At 41.0% G+C, this 19,608-nt stretch overlaps 1 protein-coding gene across 6 annotated transcripts in view; it reads left to right on the forward strand.

Annotated features, from left to right (window-relative positions):
- Positions 1-19,608, forward strand: part of SLC8A1 (solute carrier family 8 member A1) — a 718,740-nt gene that overhangs the window by 327,749 nt on the left and 371,383 nt on the right. For all 6 annotated transcript variants that reach the window (XM_077282897.1, XM_077282895.1, XM_077282894.1 and 3 more), the window contains one exon: positions 11,387-13,220. In XM_077282897.1, coding sequence (XP_077139012.1) covers positions 11,428-13,220 — 1,793 coding nt within the window. In that variant the 5' untranslated portion in view covers positions 11,387-11,427. The remainder of the gene's footprint in view (positions 1-11,386; positions 13,221-19,608) is intronic.

The raw sequence follows: 19,608 nt of genomic DNA on the forward strand, positions 1-19,608 counted from the left end.
AACACACAATCCCAATATTTACATACCAAGCTGAAAAAACAAATCTATCTTCAATCCACTGAATGAATATTCAGAGGCATTTAACACCTTCCAACATTTACACATTAGGTATCTACAGAAATTAAAAAACAATAATAATAATTAAAAAAAATCTATGACAACTTTACACACCTGGAAGGTTTGACTCTAAAAAAAAAATTACAAAAAAAACAACAATATTGTTATTCTTCCAGAGGATAAAGGTGGAAGTATTGTAATCATCTCATATATTATGAACAATCCCTTAGACTACTTAATGATGGAGACACATCTATAAAATTTAAAGAAGATCCCACAGAACAATATAAAAATGAGTTAAAATCCCTTCTGGACATGGGGAAAAAACAAAAACATTATTTCCCCTCAAGTATAAGTACATTAATATTTTGCATCCATGTATGTATAGCCTTGTTTTATCACATATCCAAGGTACATAAAGATGAGAAAAATCCACTGGGGATAACCATAATCTCAGATAGTAAATCTTTAACATCTAATTTATCTGTATATTTGGACAATATTTTACAAATATATGTCCTTTTTTTAGCTTCACGTATTGAAATTCTGGAAATCCTTAAACCTATTCAATGTAAACCCCATTATATCATGGGAACACTAGACATATCGTCATTATACACAGTACGGTAATTAAAAACCAGAAGAGATGTGAAGCAGTTGAAATGTTATTAAAAACTGGCATAGTGGACCATCAGATCCTTTTTTAACAGATTGATCCCATTAAGAAGCCTATCATGTTCATTTAATCCACAACTATTTTAAGAATGAAAATTAATTTTACTTACAGCGCGATGGCACAGCGATGGGGACGAGATTCGCACCAAGTTTCGCTAATATTAATGTCGGTTGGTGGGAATCACTAACCATCCCACAGATTGGAAACGATGGTGTGAATCTTGACCGCTGGAAGAGTTTTATGATGTTTCTTTCATATGGTCTGGTGGGGAAGAGTCTTTGAATGTGTTTTTAACTAATATCAATAAAAATTATTTTAATTTAAATTTCACCTCCAGGAAGCGGTGAATTATTTGGACATCACAATATTTGTGGATGGGGGGTCATTGGCCAAAAAAATCACACAGCAAGCCCACAGACAGTAATAGTTTGATTTTTACAGATAGTTGCCACCTGCCAGTGTGGTTGAATAATATCCCCAGAGGACAACTGATTAGAAGAAATTGTGCAAAAACAAAAGACTACCGTGAGGAGGCTAATAATATGGTAAAAAAAAACACAAAGAAGGGGTGTAATGAAAACTCACTAAAAAGAACTAGTGAGGCTGTAGAAAGGAGAGGCCAAAGCATAGCCGAACCCCACCACCGGCGTGGGCGGAGGCTGGCATGACAATGCGTTAGAGGGAGTGGGGTTGTTTTAGTTATAGAGGGGTGGCCTGAATTCGGTTGATTTATAGGGACAAGAAGGGGAGGCATCCTGCATTATCCCACTCTCGGGTCAAGAACAGTCTAGCCCGCTCTCCATTAAGTTCTAGCGTTTTGGATTGTGAATAATTTGGGACATCTTCTGTTCATGGTGGCAATTGGTGGCTGGGGGCGCTTGAAGTTGGTTCTAAATTGGTCTTGGGGATCCATTAGGATATGGATTCCTCAACTGGAAAATTATGTTTTTGATCTGGTGATTTTTGGGGGGACTTGCGGTAATCGAATTTTGGGTCCCTGGAAGTTTAAATGTACAATGGAACCCTTTGGCTCCCGAGCCAGTGGGGTAATGGCCAGGAGTAATTATGGTTTCTGTTTGGGTAATCACCAGATTTTGGGAGCTTCAAGGACCCTACCATTATTATATAAAACTTGAATTTATTATCTGGTTAAATAAAGGCTGCTGTAGCCCAAATTATCCAAACTACAATGTCATAGTTTTTATTGGAAAATCACATTTTTGGGGGTCTTAGGGAAGGGGACTGCTATACTTTTATCTCACTGGAAGATCAACAATACCAGTGTCAAGAATATTGAGAGAAACCTTGTTTGTGTCTTCTACAAATCATAGAAACAAGGTGACGGATATGAAAAATGAGTTTAACCCCTTCACGACATGCGCCGTACTATTACTGCGCATGTCGTGTCTCCCCCTTTGATGTGGGCTCTGGCGGTGAGCCCACATCAAAGTTGCTACATGTCAGCTATTTTATACAGCTGACATGTGCGCGCAATAGCGGCGGGTGAAATCGCGATTCACCCGCCGCTATTAACCTGTTAAATGCCGCTGTCAAACACTGACAGTGGCATTTAACTACCGCTTCCGGCCGCACGGCCGGAAATGAGCGCATCGCCGACCCCGTCACATGATCGGGGGTCGGCGATGTGTCAGGACAGTAACCATAGAGGTCCTTGAGACCTCTATGGTTACTGATGCCGGCCTGCTGTGAGCGCCCCCCTGTGGTCGGCGCTCATAGCAAGCCTGCATTTCAGCTACATAGCAGCGATCTCATGATCGCAGCTATGTAGCTGAGCCAATCGAGTTGTGCCAGCTTCTAGCCTCCCATGGAGGCTATTGAAGCATGGCACAAGTTAAAAAAAAAATGTTTTTAAAAATGTGAAAAAAATAAAAAAAATATAAAGGTTTAAATCACCCCCCCTTCCCCTTTCGCCCCATCCTAAATAAAACAATAAAAAAAAAAATCAAACCTACACATGTTTGGTATCGCCGCTTTCAGAATCGCCCGATCTATCAATTAAAAAAAGTATTAACCTGATCGCTAAACAGCGTAGCGAGAAAAAAATTAAAAACGCCAGAATTACGTTTTTTTGGTCGCTGCGACATTGCATTAAAATGCAATAACGGGCGATCAAAAGAACTTATCTGCACACAAGTGGTATTATTAAAAACGTAAACTCGGCACGCAAAAAATAAGCCCTCACCTGACACCAGATCACGAAAATTGGAGGCGCTGCGGGTATCGGAAAATGGCGCTTTTTTTTTTTTTTTTTGCAAAGTTTTGATTTTTTTTTCACCACTTAGATAAAAAATAACCTAGACATGTTAGGTGTCTGTCAACTCGTAATGACCTGGAGAATCATAATGGCAGGTCAGTTTTAGCATTTAGTGAAGCTAGAAAAAAAGCCAAACAAAAAACAAGTGTGGGATTGCACTTTTTTGCAATTTCACCACACTTGGAATTTTTTTCCAGTTTTTTAGTACACGACATGGTAAAACCAATGATGTAGTTCAAAAGTACAACTCGTCCCGCAAAAAAAAAAGCCCTCACATGACCATATTGACCGAAAAATAAAAAAGTTATGGCTCTGGGAAGGAGGGGAGCGAAAAATGAAAATGCAAAAACGAAAAAGGGCCGCGTCTTGATTGTGGGCTACTAAAAAGGATTGTAAGAAAACATTGGTCAATACTCCATCAGAATAAAATTATAGGAGAATTAATCCCCCAACCTAGACTTGATAGAAAGGCTAGAAATTTGGCTAGCTACATAGCCCCCACAGTAGTCAAAAAATCACAGGAAGCAGAACATAAAGAATAAATTGTATTTTTACCATGCAAAAATTGTAAAATGTGGCGTTCTACAAAAAATACAAATCCCACATAGGCATTCAGTACAACAAAATCACAGTAGGTGCCGCACTAAAGGTGTTATTTAGGCTACTTTCACACATCAGGTTTTTTGTTTCAGGCACAATCCGGCTAATGTTGTAAAAACCGGATCCCTTGCAAATAGTGAAAAAACTGATGCAACGGATGCGTTTTTCTGGAGGATCCGGTTTATATTTTTAACATGGAGTTTACAGTGAGTTTTGAGAGAGAGAGACCCCATAACGGAAAATATGCATGATTTCAATGCAAAATGCCTGGAAAACCGGATCCGCACGACGGATTGATTGTTTCACATTTCCGTTTCACGCGTTTTTGGCCGGTTCCGTCACTGTGCGCTTTTTTCGCCGGACAAAAAAAGTTCCTCCGAACGTTTTCTCCGTCCGCTGGAAACGACTATTTGGACGGATCTGGAAAAAAATGGATGAAACATCTGCCCATCAGGCGTAATCCGGCGCTAATGCAAGTCTATGAGAAAAAAACGGATCCGGCGTAAAAAAAGAATCCGTTTTTTCTAAACTTGCTGGATTGTGCCTGAAGCAAAAAACCTGATGTGTGAAAGTAGCCTTACTGTATTAAATGCCCCTGTGAAAAGATATATGTGGGAGGAACAAAAAGGGAATTGCGTGTAAGAATGAAGGAACACACATATAATATCACACGCAAATATGCAGGACACCCGTTATCCAAACATTATAAATTAGTGCATGGCGGGAAATTAACCCCTTTCCGGGTGTACATTTACGCAGATGTCGGACTCCCTCCCCTTGATGTGGGCTCGGGCTCACAGCATAGTGCGGTGTTTTCTTAGTGGATAGCCCGGATCAGCCTGACCGTCACACTGGGTTACTCTGGCACCACGGTCTTGGACTTACTTTACTAATACAGATAGCGCGGTATAAACCATGCTCTAATTCTAATTTGTACTCTTCAACGTGCACTCTCTCATGTGATTGCTCCATGTATAGACTGAAACAGAATTTTATGAATTTGCATCTCTGACTCAGAGGGATAAGAGCTAAGGCAAACTCATTGACCCCTTCATGACTTATGATGTATATATACATCATAGGTTGTATGCCTGCACTCCATGCGGGCTCCGGCACTGAGCCTGCATTTTTTCCAGCACATGTCAGCTGATTTCATCAGCTGACATGTGCCCCTAATATCCACAGGTGGAATCTCTGACAGCAGCATTTAACATGCTCGCACCGAAAGCGCGTCACAAACCCTGCCCATAATTGCACGTGTCAATTTACTGCGGGTCGCCGATGGGTTGGTATGACAACCTGGGGTCTGCAGGGGACCCCTGTGGTTGTCATTGCCTGATATTAAAAAATAAAAATGATGTAAAAGTTCAAATCACCCCCCGCGCATTCAAAATAAAGCAATAAAAAACAGAAAACATACACATCTCTAATCTCCCAAGATCTTGGTGCCAAGATCTCCATCTGTGCATGCACCACCCCTGGCAGCCATTTTCCCGGAGTCCACCGCATAGGAAACCATATAAGTGTGGGGCCTTTAGGCTTTCACAAAATGTTGCCAGAGCCCCCGCAGTGGCGCACTGCACATCCGAACACTCCCTCCTTGTCCTGCTGAACCCTGGGACTCCGCTCCACCACGGCCGGTATTGTATATCCGAATTATAAAACTCACCCCCATTTTCCTCCCAAATTCTGGGGAAAAAAGTGCATCTTATAATCTGAAAAATACGGTATATACATGTATATTTATACATTCATTTCTCCATCTCCTCACCTGTGTAGCGATTCTTTCATGCAGGAGGATCGGAGCACTGACACTTGGATTGCAGCGGAGCAGGGGCCGAGTGTCATCAGCATCTCACATCCAATGCTATTCATTAGGGTGACTCCGGCCTTAATGTCATTTTGGGAGAACTTGCTGAACTGTCTGCCTCTGTCTCCTCCTACCGTCATCCCCCTAGTTTCTCCATAGAACTTCATGAGCACCAATTGCCATCTCCTATTTCAGTAATGGGAAAGTCTGTCTTCACTGAAAACAGGTTTTACCTGTGAATTGACAGTATTGAGAATTAAATATCAGTTCAAGAGGAGAAATTAGCAGATTTTTATGATAAGAAATCTTACAAAAATGCTCGCTTTCATGTGTTCTACTGATCTCTGAAATTAAAACGATTACTCTTTAACTTCAGAGCATGTATTTTGTGTCCTCTTTGCTCTGGCTAAGCTCTTAGGCCCTGATTCATTAAGGTGTTTGTGCCAGAAATATAGTTAAAAACTTTCAATATTTTTGTAAGACATTACCCAATTCACGCCAGTTTTGGCCAACTCTGCCACAGTGGACAGAGATAGAACTGGAGAGGGCGTGGTGATGGCTGCCCATGTAATTCATGACCAAGTGTGGCATACATTGCGCCAGAAATATTCCTCGTGTATCTGAATAGAGTAAGATTTCTAGTGAGGTGCAGGCAGGCGCTTTGTAATTGTAGGAGGCGCCTAATTAATTAAGTGGTGTGTGCCCCTTAAGGTATCAGGTGCTTCTTATGCCACCACACTCTTTCATTAAGATGAGCATAAGTGGGGATATGTAGCATTAGGGTCAAGTCTGCAGACTTGTGAATCAGCACATTGCACGTACTGGGTGATGTGAGGAATGTCTGGGACCGGCCGTGTGACCGAAAGTATGCGATTTGCATATATGCGGTCACGTGCCAACTAGATGTGCATAGCCTCGAGAGGTTGGACACGTCTAGTCTGAATGTATGCAAATCAAATAGTTAGGGTCACATGGCCACCTGCTCCCTGCACTGGCACAGGAGAAACCTTACAGTGCGCAGTGCATAGAGTGACTGCAGACTTGTACCCTAAGGCAGGACAACCCCTTTAAGGAATCGGGGCCTTTTTGTCCCAGTTATCTTAGGCTTTTCTAAAAGGCATTGTCCACGTTAGATAATCTCTTATTGCTCATGCTGGAAAAGTCTCCAAACAATAATCTAATCGCAGGCAATCGTGTGTATACTGTGCAGAAACCCAGCAGCAGAATATATTAAACACCACAACTACTGGTGAAAAAAATTACTACACAGCGCCAAATGAAATCACTCAGCTTCTCCTCTATTTACTCCCTACTGCAGTATTAATATATTTTTTTTTACTTTTTTTATGTCACTTTAGTAAAAAAAAAATCTAGAATTCTAGTTTTCACTCTGTACATAGTTTCACAAAAGGCTGACTTTTCCTGTTCTACAGAGATCTCTTTGCCGGTGATTTTTTATTCATCACAAGATTACACTGAAAAGTAGCACACCGCTGATTTTAAGCTGAAAATAGACAATTTAGTTTTGACAATATGTGATGAGTAGAACTCACTTGGTTCCATGCTTAGTCCAGTGACCTCTGCATAGGTTACTGAGCATGTGCAAAATACTCTATGATAGAAGTCCTATCAGCATGTTGCTGCTATACACAGCATATCTCTGAACTGATGTCAACAGCCCAGGAAATATCTCGGCCACCATAATCTTGTACAGAAAATAAAAACATTTTATAATTAATGAACACATTAATAAGATCATGATATTTCAAATACTCCCTGAATTTTCGAACAGTAACATTTTCCCTAACCACAAAATGTAATTGTGGTTGATAGCTTAATCACTCTTCATGATGACAAGTACACAGAGGGAAATGCTAAAGTACTTTTCTGTTCTCGATATGAACGCTTTGCTGTCTATTAATGTAACTCACTTTGCAGTTGATTTTCGATACATAAATTGAGTAAAATAACTCAATAACAATTTATTATGGCATATTTACTGTACCTTTTATACATTTATATAGAGCACTTAGCAAAACCCACCTCTCTAAAATTCTTCTTGGCCTTATTACTAGAGATTCAAGGCCCTGTGTATTCATGTATTCAATGGATATAAAAGTCTATACACCCCTATTAAAGTGGCAGGCTTTGCCATGTAAAAAAAAACATACCAAGAAAAATGATTTCAGAACCTTTTCCATTTTATTGTCCATTGAGAAACAAACTGAAATAATTTTGATGGGGAAAATAAAAATAACAAAACTAAAATAATTGGGTCATTGGGACATTATAGAATGATGTATATCAGCCCTTAAAGGTAATGGCCGTATCTCTTATCGGCCAAACCTGGTGACAGGTTCCCTTTAAGCATGGACAACCTCTTTATATATGGGGATGTGTACAAATCATGTTAAATAGTAGTCAGCAGCCATCACTTACAGTGATTCTGACTAAACCTATATGACGATTAGCTGTTATAGTAGGATTTTTCTGACTTTTTTAGTTGCATTTATAGCAAAAGCCATGGTCCATAAACAGCTTACAACACAGCAAAGGGATCTCATTGTTGAAATTTATCAGTGAGGAGAGGAGTACAAAAACATTTCCAAGTCATTAGCTATACAATTGAATACAGTGAATACAGTCATCAAGAAGTAGCTTAAATTTGGCATAGTAGTGACATTACATAGAACTGGACGTCCCTCAAAATTTGATGAAAAGACAAGAAGAAAATTGGTCCGGTAGGCTGCCATGGGGCGTATAGCAGTATTAAAGGAGCTGAAGGAATTGTGTACTTCATGTCACAACAATCTCATGTATTTTCCATATGACTGGCCTGTGGAGTAAGGTAGCAAGATGGAAGCCTTTTCTTACAAAAAAAAGACATACAAGCCTGACTACGTTTTGCCAAAACCTACATCAAGGCTTCCAAAAGCATATGGGAAATCATGTTATGATCTGATTTAACTTTTTGACCATAATTCCAAAAGGTTTGTGTGATATAAAGCCAACACTGTGCATCATTATAAGAACACCATACCCTCAGTGAAGCAGTATTAAACTTTGCAGCTGTTTTGCTTTTGTCAAGGTGGAGGTAATTATGAACAGTTCCAAATAGCTGTCAATTTTGCATCCAAACCTTCAGGCCTATGCTAAAAAGCTGAAGATGAAGAGAAATTTCACTTTTTAGCACAACAACCCTAAGCATAGCTCCAAATCAACAAATTAATGACTTAACTAGAAGAATATCAAAGTTTTGAAATAGCCTAGCAAGAGCCCAATCCTCAATCCTATTTGTGGGTGACCTGAAAAGGGCATTGTACACAGGACATATACTCGTAATCAGATAGATTTTGCATCCTACTGCAAGGAAGAGTAGGCGAAGATAGCCAATTCTAGATGTGCCATACTGATAGACTCCTATCCCCCCCAAAAAAACCCTGAATTCTATCATAAATTCAAAGGGTTCTTCAACAAAGTATTAGTTTAGAAGTGTGCATATTTCTGCAACCACATTATTTTAGTTATTTTTCTTTTTCCATCTAAAAAGATTTCAGTTTGTTTATCAGTTAGTTGAATAGTACTGGTTATGGGTGACATTAAAGGTGGAAAACGTTTGGAAATTCTTATTCTTGGTAATGATTTTTTTACATGGCAAAAATCTGACCTTTTTATTGAGGTGTGTAGACTTTTTATTCCCATGGTAGATAATCAGCATAATTTCAGTCTTTGATGATGTAGGTTAGAGGAGGCAGGTGGAGTAATACAGAAAAATATAAAGCTATTGTATTCTTTAATTGCTTATATTATGCAAATGATGCAATATTTCATACCATCTGTTGCAGTAGAAGTGGACATGCAATCAACCTGTATTGTCCATAAAGTTGTCATGCATATCATTTTTTAAAACATTAGTGAATTCCACAGAATTCCCCTCTTCTCTCATTCTGATGCTCACCATGTACCTGATGGGTTCTGCTTCTGGACACACTGGAAGTGCCACATAGTCAATCTCTGGCTGAAGTGGGTCATTGCTGCAGCCAGAGATCGGCAGAGCGAGCAGTTCACATGTAGGAAGATAGCATTAAAAAGCAGGTATTGGCCCCTTTAAAAAACAGGTATCAGCCCTCACATCCATAAGTCTGAGGAATGACTATTGCCATCTTCCATGGTGAACCCAACCCGTTAAACATTGCAAGGTAGTGTCATGATTCCTCCCCTCAGTGTGTCTGGAAAGCAGTTACTGACAGCTTAGCCATCCAATCTGGTACAGGAGCGTGCTGAGCTGTCAGTGTGTTGATTGATAGCTCAACTATCCAATCTGAGACTGGCCGTGAAAAGTGACTAGCGTCACAAGTAGACTATTCATTCAGTCCAGCTTTTATTTAAAAAGTGGTTGAAGAAATAATAATAGTAGGACATCAGCATATTTATTAAACTTTTTTTTATCATTATTATTATTTTATTGCTTAAAATTAATTATTGGTATGGTGATGTCCTTCTACTTTTTACTTCTTTGCTAGATATTGACTGATATGGACTTTATCAATTGGTCAGTGCATTGTTTTGCTTTCTTTTAACCTCTTTCTGACCTTGGACGGGATAGTACGTCCGAGGTCAGATACCCCGCTTTGATGCAGGGCTCCGGCGGTGAGCCCGCATCAAAGCCGGGACAATGCCGGGACAAGCTGACATGTGCCCGCAATAGCGGCGGGTGAAATCGCGATTCACCCGCCGCTATTAACTAGCTAAATGCCGCTGTCAAACGCATGATCGGGGGTCAGCGATGCATCAGAATGGTAACCATAGAGGTCCTTGAGACCTCTATGGTTACTGATTCCGGCAAGCTGTGAGCGCCACCCTGTGGCCGGCGCTCATAGCAAGCCTGTTATTAAGCTACATAGCAGCGATCTGATGATCGCTGCTATGTAGCAGAGCCGATCGTGTTGTGCCAGCTTCTAGCCTCCCATGGAGGCTATTGAAGCATGGCAAAAGTAAAAAAAAAAAGTTAAAAAAATGTGAAAAAAATAAAAAAAATATGAAAGTTTAAATCACCCCCCTTTCGCCCCATTCAAAATAAATCAATAAAAAAATTCAAACCTACACATATTTGGCATCGCCGCGTTCAGAATCGCCCAATCTATCAATAAAAAATGGATTAATCTGATCGCTAAATAACGTAGCAAGAAAAAAATTTGAAGCGCCAGAATTCCGTTTTTTTGGTCACCGTGACATTGCATTAAAATGCAATAACGGGCGATCAAAAGAACGCATCTGCACCAAAATGCTATCATTAATAATGCCAGCTCAGCACGCAAAAAATAAGCCCTCACCTGACCCCAGATCACGAAAAATGGAGACGCTATGGGTAACGGAAAATGGCGCAATTGTTTTTTTTTGTTGTTTTTTGTTTTTTAGCAAAATTTGGAATTTTTTTTCACCACTTAGATAAAAGAGAACATAGACATGTTTGGTGTCTATGAACTCGTAATGACATAGAGAATCACAATGGTAGGTTAGTTTTAGCATTTAGTGAACATAGTAAAAAGCCAATCAAAAAACAAGTGTGGGATTGCACTTTTTTTGGAATTTCACAACACTTGGAATTTATTTCCTGTTTTCTAGTACACGACATGCTAAAACCAATGATGTCGTTCAAAAATACAACTTGTTTCGCAAAAAATAAGCCCTCACATGGCCATATTGACGGAAAAATAAAAAAGTTATGGCTCTGGGAAGGAGGGGAGCGAAAAACGAACACAGAAAAACGGAAAATCCCAAGGTCATGAAGGGGATAAAAAGGGTCAACATCATGCAATAAATCCTGTAAGATGAAACTTAGATGGTAACATTTTGTCGAGAGGCTCATATTATTTCAAGCATGATTTTAGCTTTTTGTGGTTTTGATACCTGAATATGTCAATAATGATGATGAATTGTAACACACTATTTCTTCTTCTCATTTCAGATTGCTAGGCAACTGGAAATTTGCCACGTTTAGCCATTATCATGATGGGAACAAGGAAAGTATCAATCTTCCCTCCTGGATTCTATCTACTTATTTTTGTGCCTCTTCTGTGCCATGTGGGAACTATATATGGCGAAACCACCCCTTCCCCTTACAATGAAACAAGTGATCCTTGCACTGGTTCCTATTATTGTAAAGAAGGAGTCATTTTACCAATCTGGTTGCCACAAAACCCTTCATATGGTGATAAAATTGCAAGAGCTACGGTATATTTTGTGGCCATGGTCTACATGTTCCTAGGTGTATCAATCATAGCTGATCGTTTCATGTCCTCTATTGAAGTAATTACATCTCAAGAAAAAGAGATAACCATCAAGAAGCCAAATGGTGAAACTACAAAGACAACAGTGAGGATATGGAATGAGACTGTGTCCAACTTGACCCTTATGGCTCTTGGTTCTTCTGCTCCTGAAATTCTTCTTTCTGTGATTGAAGTATGTGGCCATAACTTTCAGGCTGGGGACCTTGGTCCTAGCACAATTGTAGGCAGTGCTGCATTTAATATGTTTATCATTATTGCTCTTTGCGTCTATGTAGTACCTGATGGAGAAACCAGAAGGATTAAACATCTTAGAGTTTTCTTTGTCACTGCAGCTTGGAGCATCTTTGCCTATACTTGGCTTTATATGATCTTGTCCGTTTTTTCACCTGGTATTGTCGAAGTTTGGGAAAGTTTGCTCACTTTTTTCTTCTTTCCTATTTGTGTGGTGTTTGCTTGGGTCGCAGACAGGAGGTTGCTGTTTTACAAATACGTCTATAAGAGGTATCGGGCTGGAAAGCAGAGAGGAATGATCATTGAAACAGAAGGAGACAGACCATCATCCAAAGCTGATATTGAGATGGATGGTAAGGCTCTCAACTCCCACACAGAGAACTTCCTTGATGGCTCTTTAGTTCTTGAAGTTGATGAGAAGGACCAAGATGATGAGGAGGCAAGACGAGATATGGCTCGGATTTTGAAGGAACTAAAACAAAAACACCCTGATAAAGAAATGGAACAGTTGATTGAGCTAGCTAACTATCAAGTTTTGAGCCAGCAGCAAAAAAGCAGAGCATTCTATCGCATCCAAGCTACACGATTGATGACTGGTGCTGGCAATATTTTAAAAAGGCATGCAGCAGATCAGGCAAGGAAAGCAGTCAGTATGCATGAGGTTAATAATGACATTATAGAAAATGATCCAGTTAGCAAGATTTACTTTGAACAAGCAACTTACCAATGCCTAGAGAACTGTGGAACAGTGGCACTAACAATTATTCGTCGGGGTGGTGATTTAACCAACACAGTTTTTGTAGACTTCAGAACAGAAGATGGCACAGCAAATGCAGGATCAGATTATGAATTTACTGAAGGAATGGTTGTATTTAAGCCTGGAGAGACACAAAAAGAGATTCGAGTTGGCATTATTGATGATGACATTTTTGAAGAAGATGAAAACTTTTTGGTCCATCTGAGCAATGTTCGAGTTAACGCTGAAACCACAGAAGTAAATTTTGAGTCAAATCATGTAACCTCACTTGCATGTCTCGGGTCACCTACAACAGCCACAGTTACAATCTTTGATGATGATCATGCTGGTATCTTTACCTTCGAGGAACCAATTAGCCACGTTAGTGAGAGCGTTGGCGTCATGGAAGTGAAAGTTCTGAGAACCTCTGGCGCTCGAGGAACTGTTATTGTACCCTATAAAACTGCTGAGGGCACAGCAAGAGGAGGTGGCGAAGACTTTGAAGATACATGTGGACAACTGGAGTTCCAAAATGATGAGATTGTGTAAGTACCATTTCTAAAGTACTCCTTTTATCAAGACTTTATAGTACAACCTTAAAGTACAACTATACTAAAGATATTTCAATTGATATGTTGTCGGATATGGTGAATGCACCTTTTAAAAAAGATTTTGTCAAAAACAGATTTGTCATATGGAACCATCAGAGTATAGACAGCTTAGAAATGAACAAACTGTCTCTCCAGATTACCCCATAAACATATGTAGATTACATGAGGACTTGTTTACGTCTATCATGGGGATCAGCGTAACTTCTAAGGGCACATAGGATCGGGTGATTTTGATATAAGAATCACAATCCTATATTTCCCTAAAAATATACTTGAGGAGATTCTGCATGACCGACACATTAGACTGTTGGTGCTGAAAAAGGCAATTTAAGACATTTTTTTAATGTTTATGGGCAATTCAGTGCTCTAGTCTAAAGGATTTGTGTGGGTCCTTAATGTCAGTATATTGTGCTGCAAGGAGTATTGGGATATACTTGATGTCATGAAACATCTAGTTCTGAAATTAATGATGATCCATTTTGGATTGTTGATATTTGAAGTGACTTTCAGTTTTGGTGGCCGATTTGTAAGATCTATAGTATTTAGTGGCGCTGTATCTGCAAGAAACAAACCATGTGTTCTAATCCTAGTCAATGACTTTATAGTGTTACTTTATGAAACTCTGATTATAGACAGTGTTTAATATTATATAAGTCACGGAGCTCAAATAACACATTCTCCATAAAGCGCACCACTGGGGCTTTTTGTACTGTAACACCGCCATTGTTTGCTAATGTCAACTGTGGTTTTCAATGCATGAAGCTCTGTAAATATTTACCAGGCAGGAATGGAAGATAAGCATGAGATGATAAGTCATCATCATATCACTTGCTTGCTCATATGCTCATTTAATTTTTGTGGCATACTCTTCAGTCTGCAGCCATTTTGTACATGTATAGACAAGGTTTTCCAATAAATGAAGCTGTAATTTCCCTACAATTTCACTCCTTATATTCTGCATACACGTAATAGTCAGCGGTTTGAGCCGTTGTTCTATCAGCCCTTGCTTTGCTCCATTATTCCTTACATGTGCAGTGTACTTAGGTGTAAATAAGTGCCGTAGAGTAACACGCTGAGCGGCGGCAGTGGCATTCTCCGCTCTACCTTGTTAGTGAGCGCTGCCTGCCACCGCGTTGCTTGGAGCTACAGATTGAAATATAATTATTTATTAAACGCGGTTCTCTACGCAATGGAAAAGAGCGTGTTATATCCACAGTGCAGTCAGCGCAGTTAACACTGAGCTTTATGTGTTTGACGGTTCCTTCTCACAGACATTCACTCCGGAGCAGTTCAGATTTTTAGTAATAGGATCTGTTATGAACTTTTCTTTAGTCCTTACCCCGATGTCTACAAATGTATTGATTCCATAAGGGCCAGTGTATTTTAGATATCAGTTGTGACTGTTGTATGGAGGGGTGGACAGGACACAAACGGCCGCCGTAAAAGAACAATATATGGACCCTTTCCAGTTCAACAGCTCAGAATACACAATTCCACCTGCTTTACAAGTGATAGTGGCCCCCTTAGAAGTGATAGTGGCCCCCTACCTCTTGGGCTCCTGTGCGGCTGCCCAGGTTGCACCTATGGTATGTCTGCCTTTGGCTGTATTAAAATATTATGTAAAGCCATATACTTTATGTCTATGACTATTGAAAAAGGGTTAGAAAACTTACCAGTTATGCTCATTGAAGAGGATCGATCTCTTTTCTTTAGGGCTCATTCACACATCAGTTTTTCACATATTTTTGTCATGGATTGCACTTGTACCTATGGGGCAGTTCATATGTCCGTGATTTTTTGCGGTTTAAGTGATCCGTACAAAATGGCAAAGACACAGCCCAATATCGATCGAGTATCGGATCAAACTCAGTAATAAAAGTCTTTGGGACTGAGAGAAAGCTATAAACTTAAATGCAGAGGGGCAATAATGGGCACGTGACACAAGCAGACTCATGTCCTGCCAGGATGGGGAGATAAGTGGAGATATATTCATGTAGTTTACATGTGGCTTTCTCTAGGTCTTACTTTATACATAGCTTTAATCCTTTAGTCCCATATGGGAATTTTTTTTATAAAGCTGTGAAATGACATCATCAGACATGTTTATTATTGTTGTCCTGAGTTACAACAGGCGGATCCCCTCTAGGCACAAGTACATCCATTGAAGAGATCACAGATGACCTGTGTTGTATCCCAGGAAATTGGAAGAAAACACTGACACGTGATATTAATTTAGTGGTTACAAATCGCAAAAGGAAGCCAGAAAGCTGAGGCGCTGCATGAAGAAGTCAATACATAAAGTTATTGCAGATGAGAACAGCCCTTTAAGGCTTTGACACTTGAAAGTGTTTGGAGGGAACCTAAACAGAGGAATTTTGCAATGTTCAGGCGATAGTTTAGTATCAGGTATTTGTATTCAACATCATATTATTCTCATTATTGCTTGGTGATCACATTACAGGATTTGCAATTTTTCGACAGGGATTGGTGGCCGACTGCTCCTTCAGTTTCCTACAGCTATATGTGATCTTCCTGATGGAGCAGAACAAGACAAGATACAGATGCTTTCATGACTCAGTAAACGCGAGCACAGAAAATCTGTAAATGACAGCATGTTGGTAGTGTAACCTACTGTACAAAACGCTTTGTCAATTGAATTTGCTTTCCTGCCTGACTTGATCATCGGACAGAAACATGGAGATTTCCTGCTGCCTTTCTTTCATCATGGCTCTTGTCTGATGTTCTGTGCACTCTAGTGTTTGCTGCATGTTACCTCTGTCTTGTTACTGCAACTACAACATTTATGGAGAACGAAGAAGAGGCGATAACCACCAAGTCCATCTAGAAAGTAGAGCCGGAACTTAGTGACCTGCTGCTTTAGAAGGTGCAGTGAGGCAGAAGGGCACCTGTGTACAGTATAGAGGCGCCTGTGTACAGTATAGAGGCGCCTGTGTACAGTATAGAGGCACCTGTGTACAGTATAGAGGCACCTGTGCACAGTATAGAGGCGCCTGTGTACAGTATAGAGGCGCCTGTGTACAGTATAGAGGCACCTGTGTACAGTATAGAGGCGCCTGTGTACAGTATAGAGGCGCCTGTGCACAGTATAGAGGCGCCTGTGTACAGTATAGAGGCGCCTGTGTACAGTATAGAGGCGCCTGTGTACAGTATAGAGGCACCTGTGTACAGTATAGAGGCGCCTGTGTACAGTATAGAGGCACCTGTGCACAGTATAGAGGCGCCTGTGTACAGTATAGAGGCGCCTGTGTACAGTATAGAGGCGCCTGTGTACAGTATAGAGGCGCCTGTGCACAGTATAGAGGTGCCTGTGTACAGTATAGAGGCGCCTGTGTACAGTATAGAGGCGCCTGTGCACAGTATAGAGGTGCCTGTGTACAGTATAGAGGCACCTGTGTACAGTATAGAGGCGCCTGTGTACAGTATAGAGGCGCCTGTGTACAGTATAGAGGCGCCTGTGTACAGTATAGAGGCACCTGTGTACAGTATAGAGGCGCCTGTGTACAGTATAGAGGCACCTGTGCACAGTATAGAGGCGCCTGTGTACAGTATAGAGGCGCCTGTGTACAGTATAGAGGCGCCTGTGCACAGTATAGAGGTGCCTGTGTACAGTATAGAGGCGCCTGTGTACAGTATAGAGGCGCCTGTGCACAGTATAGAGGTGCCTGTGTACAGTATAGAGGCACCTGTGTACAGTATAGAGGCGCCTGTGTACAGTATAGAGGCGCCTGTGTACAGTATAGAGGTGCCTGTGTACAGTATAGAGGCACCTGTGTACAGTATAGAGGCGCCTGTGTACAGTATAGAAGTAGTAAAGAAAAAGACGAGCACTCTCACTAGTGGTGGTGCAGACTGAACATGGAGGGATACTCCAGAATATAGTCCTATATAACAACAGTCGCACTCAAAGAAGAAATTTTCAGAATTTTGGTTAGGCTGAAAATCGTGGTTTTCTTTATTTCAAACACCAAAATGAAGCTATCACCACAGTGTTTCAAGGTAGGTGACGTTTCGACCCACAGGGTCTTTTTCAAACCTTACTTGGATTTGTAGAAGCAGAGCGAAGGGCACAAATCCCTGGAGGAGTGTGAGTCCCGTTAGGGGCTATAGCTGAGGAAATATTGGTATCTGCGGCGGTGGTGTCACACCAGGGATTTGTGCCCTTCGATCTGCTTCTACAAATCCAAGTAAGGTTTGAAAAAGACCCTGTGGGTCGAAACGTCACCTACCTTGAAACACTGCGGTGATAGCTTCATTTTGGTGTTTGAAATAAAGAAAACCACGATTTTCAGCCTAACCAAAATTCTGAAATTTCTTCTTTGAGTGCGACTGTTGTTATATGTGTACAGTATAGAGACGCCTGTGTACAGTATAGAGGCGCCTGTGTACAGTATAGAGGCACCTGTGTACAGTATAGAGGCGCCTGTGTACAGTATAGAGGCGCCTGTGTACAGTATAGAGGCGCCTGTGTACAGTATAGAGGCACCTGTGTACAGTGTGGAGGCGCCTGTGTACAGTATAGAGGCGCCTGTGTACAGTATAGAGGCGCCTGTGTACAGTATGGAGGCGCCTGTGTACAGTATAGAGGCGCCTGTGTACAGTATAGAGGCGCCTGTGTACAGTATGGAGGCGCCTGTGTACAGTATGGAGGCGCCTGTGTACAGTATGGAGGCGCCTGTGTACAGTATAGAGGCGCCTGTGTACAGTATGGAGGCGCCTGTGTACAGTATAGAGGCGCCTGTGTACAGTATGGAGGCGCCTGTGTACAGTATAGAAGCGCCTGTGTACAGTATAGAGGCGCCTGTGTACAGTATGGAGGCGCCTGTGTACAGTATAGAGGCGCCTGTGTACAGTATGGAGGCGCCTGTGTACAGTATAGAAGCGCCTGTGTACAGTATAGAGGCGCCTGTGTACAGTATAGAGGCACCTGTGCACAGTATAGAGGCGCCTGTGTACAGTGTGGAGGTGCCTGTGAACAACTTCTGTAATGGAGTGCAGAGCAGGGAAGAAAACATGGTGTGAACTCAGCCTAAGATCTTTCCAAGACAACAATACGAAGCTAACCAAAAAGGTAAATTAAGGAGCCGTGTCTTACCCCTGTCTTCTGAACTGCTCATCAACTCTGAAAAAGCAGCTCAGGTCAGTCTTAGCAAAACGGACTACCAACTCACTGAGGTGTCCTGTTACAGTTCCAGTTATACTCAGTGAAGAGAGGTGGGGAAAACAATTGACAATGAGACACAGGCCGATCAAGCTGCATCTTCAAGTAACTGTTTTACCTCACTACAGTGCTGGATTCACAGCCACACAGCTCAGTGCTGCTGGGAAATGTCCTTCCTAGTTCTGCTTTTCTGTAACTGTCTTAAACCGGGAAAGAAGAGCAGAAATCTCTGTTTCTATGTATTGGAGACATTATAGCAGCCAGTCTCTATTAACCAGTTCAGAAAGAAGTGCAAATTAGAGAAAGAACTTGCAGATGGGAAAACTGATGAAAATTCTGGATACAAGTCATATATTAGCCCGATATAGTGTTATTTCACATGCAAACACACATGATGGCTTACTCAGAAAAGTTACGTGAAAGGACAGTTACCTTTTAACAGTTTCACAATAGGCCTTTAGGGGGACGTTATACTGTAAAGAAACAGATACAAAGGTAAAATCGCTTTTTTGCTTTGTCTAGCTGAAAAAAGACAATATTATGAGGCAAATATATCTTGCTCGTCATCTTCGCATGTTATCCAGTGATAGCGAGGTTCTCTCAGAACTGATTTTTTTGTTTTTTGCTTCTCTGTCTACAATCTGAGGCGACATTGTGTAAATTTTGATCAATGTGGCCTACTTAGCATGCCTGTGAGGCGATGTGAATGAGCATGCTCCGAAGACATTATGCTGAAAGACAAAAGGGAAAAAAAAAGCATCTTGTGGTGCGAGGCACAATCTAAAGCATGTCCGTAGAAAGGAACATGAAGGCAAATGCGTGCTCAGAGACACAGAACATTTTGCCCCAAAAAATCATTCATGTCATGTTCTTCTGCCACGATTCCTTGTCATGACTTTCCCGGCACGGAGATATCCTTAATGAAGGCATCCGACAGATTTTTGTTCCATTTTTTTTCCTGCCTGTGATTGTTTCCTGAGATCTGATCCAGAGATTTGGACATTGTAGCGTAGAGCTAGCTTTGTCCAGATGTCGTATATAGATATTGTATAGGATAAGGCAGGAGGAAGCCATTGTAAACCGGCTTATGCTGATCGTGACCTTGACAATTCAGCTTTGGATAGTTTGAGCTGCGCTCTAATT

The sequence above is a fragment of the Ranitomeya variabilis genome, chromosome 2 (genome assembly GCF_051348905.1).
Source record: "Ranitomeya variabilis isolate aRanVar5 chromosome 2, aRanVar5.hap1, whole genome shotgun sequence".
NCBI lineage: Eukaryota > Metazoa > Chordata > Amphibia > Anura > Dendrobatidae > Ranitomeya > Ranitomeya variabilis.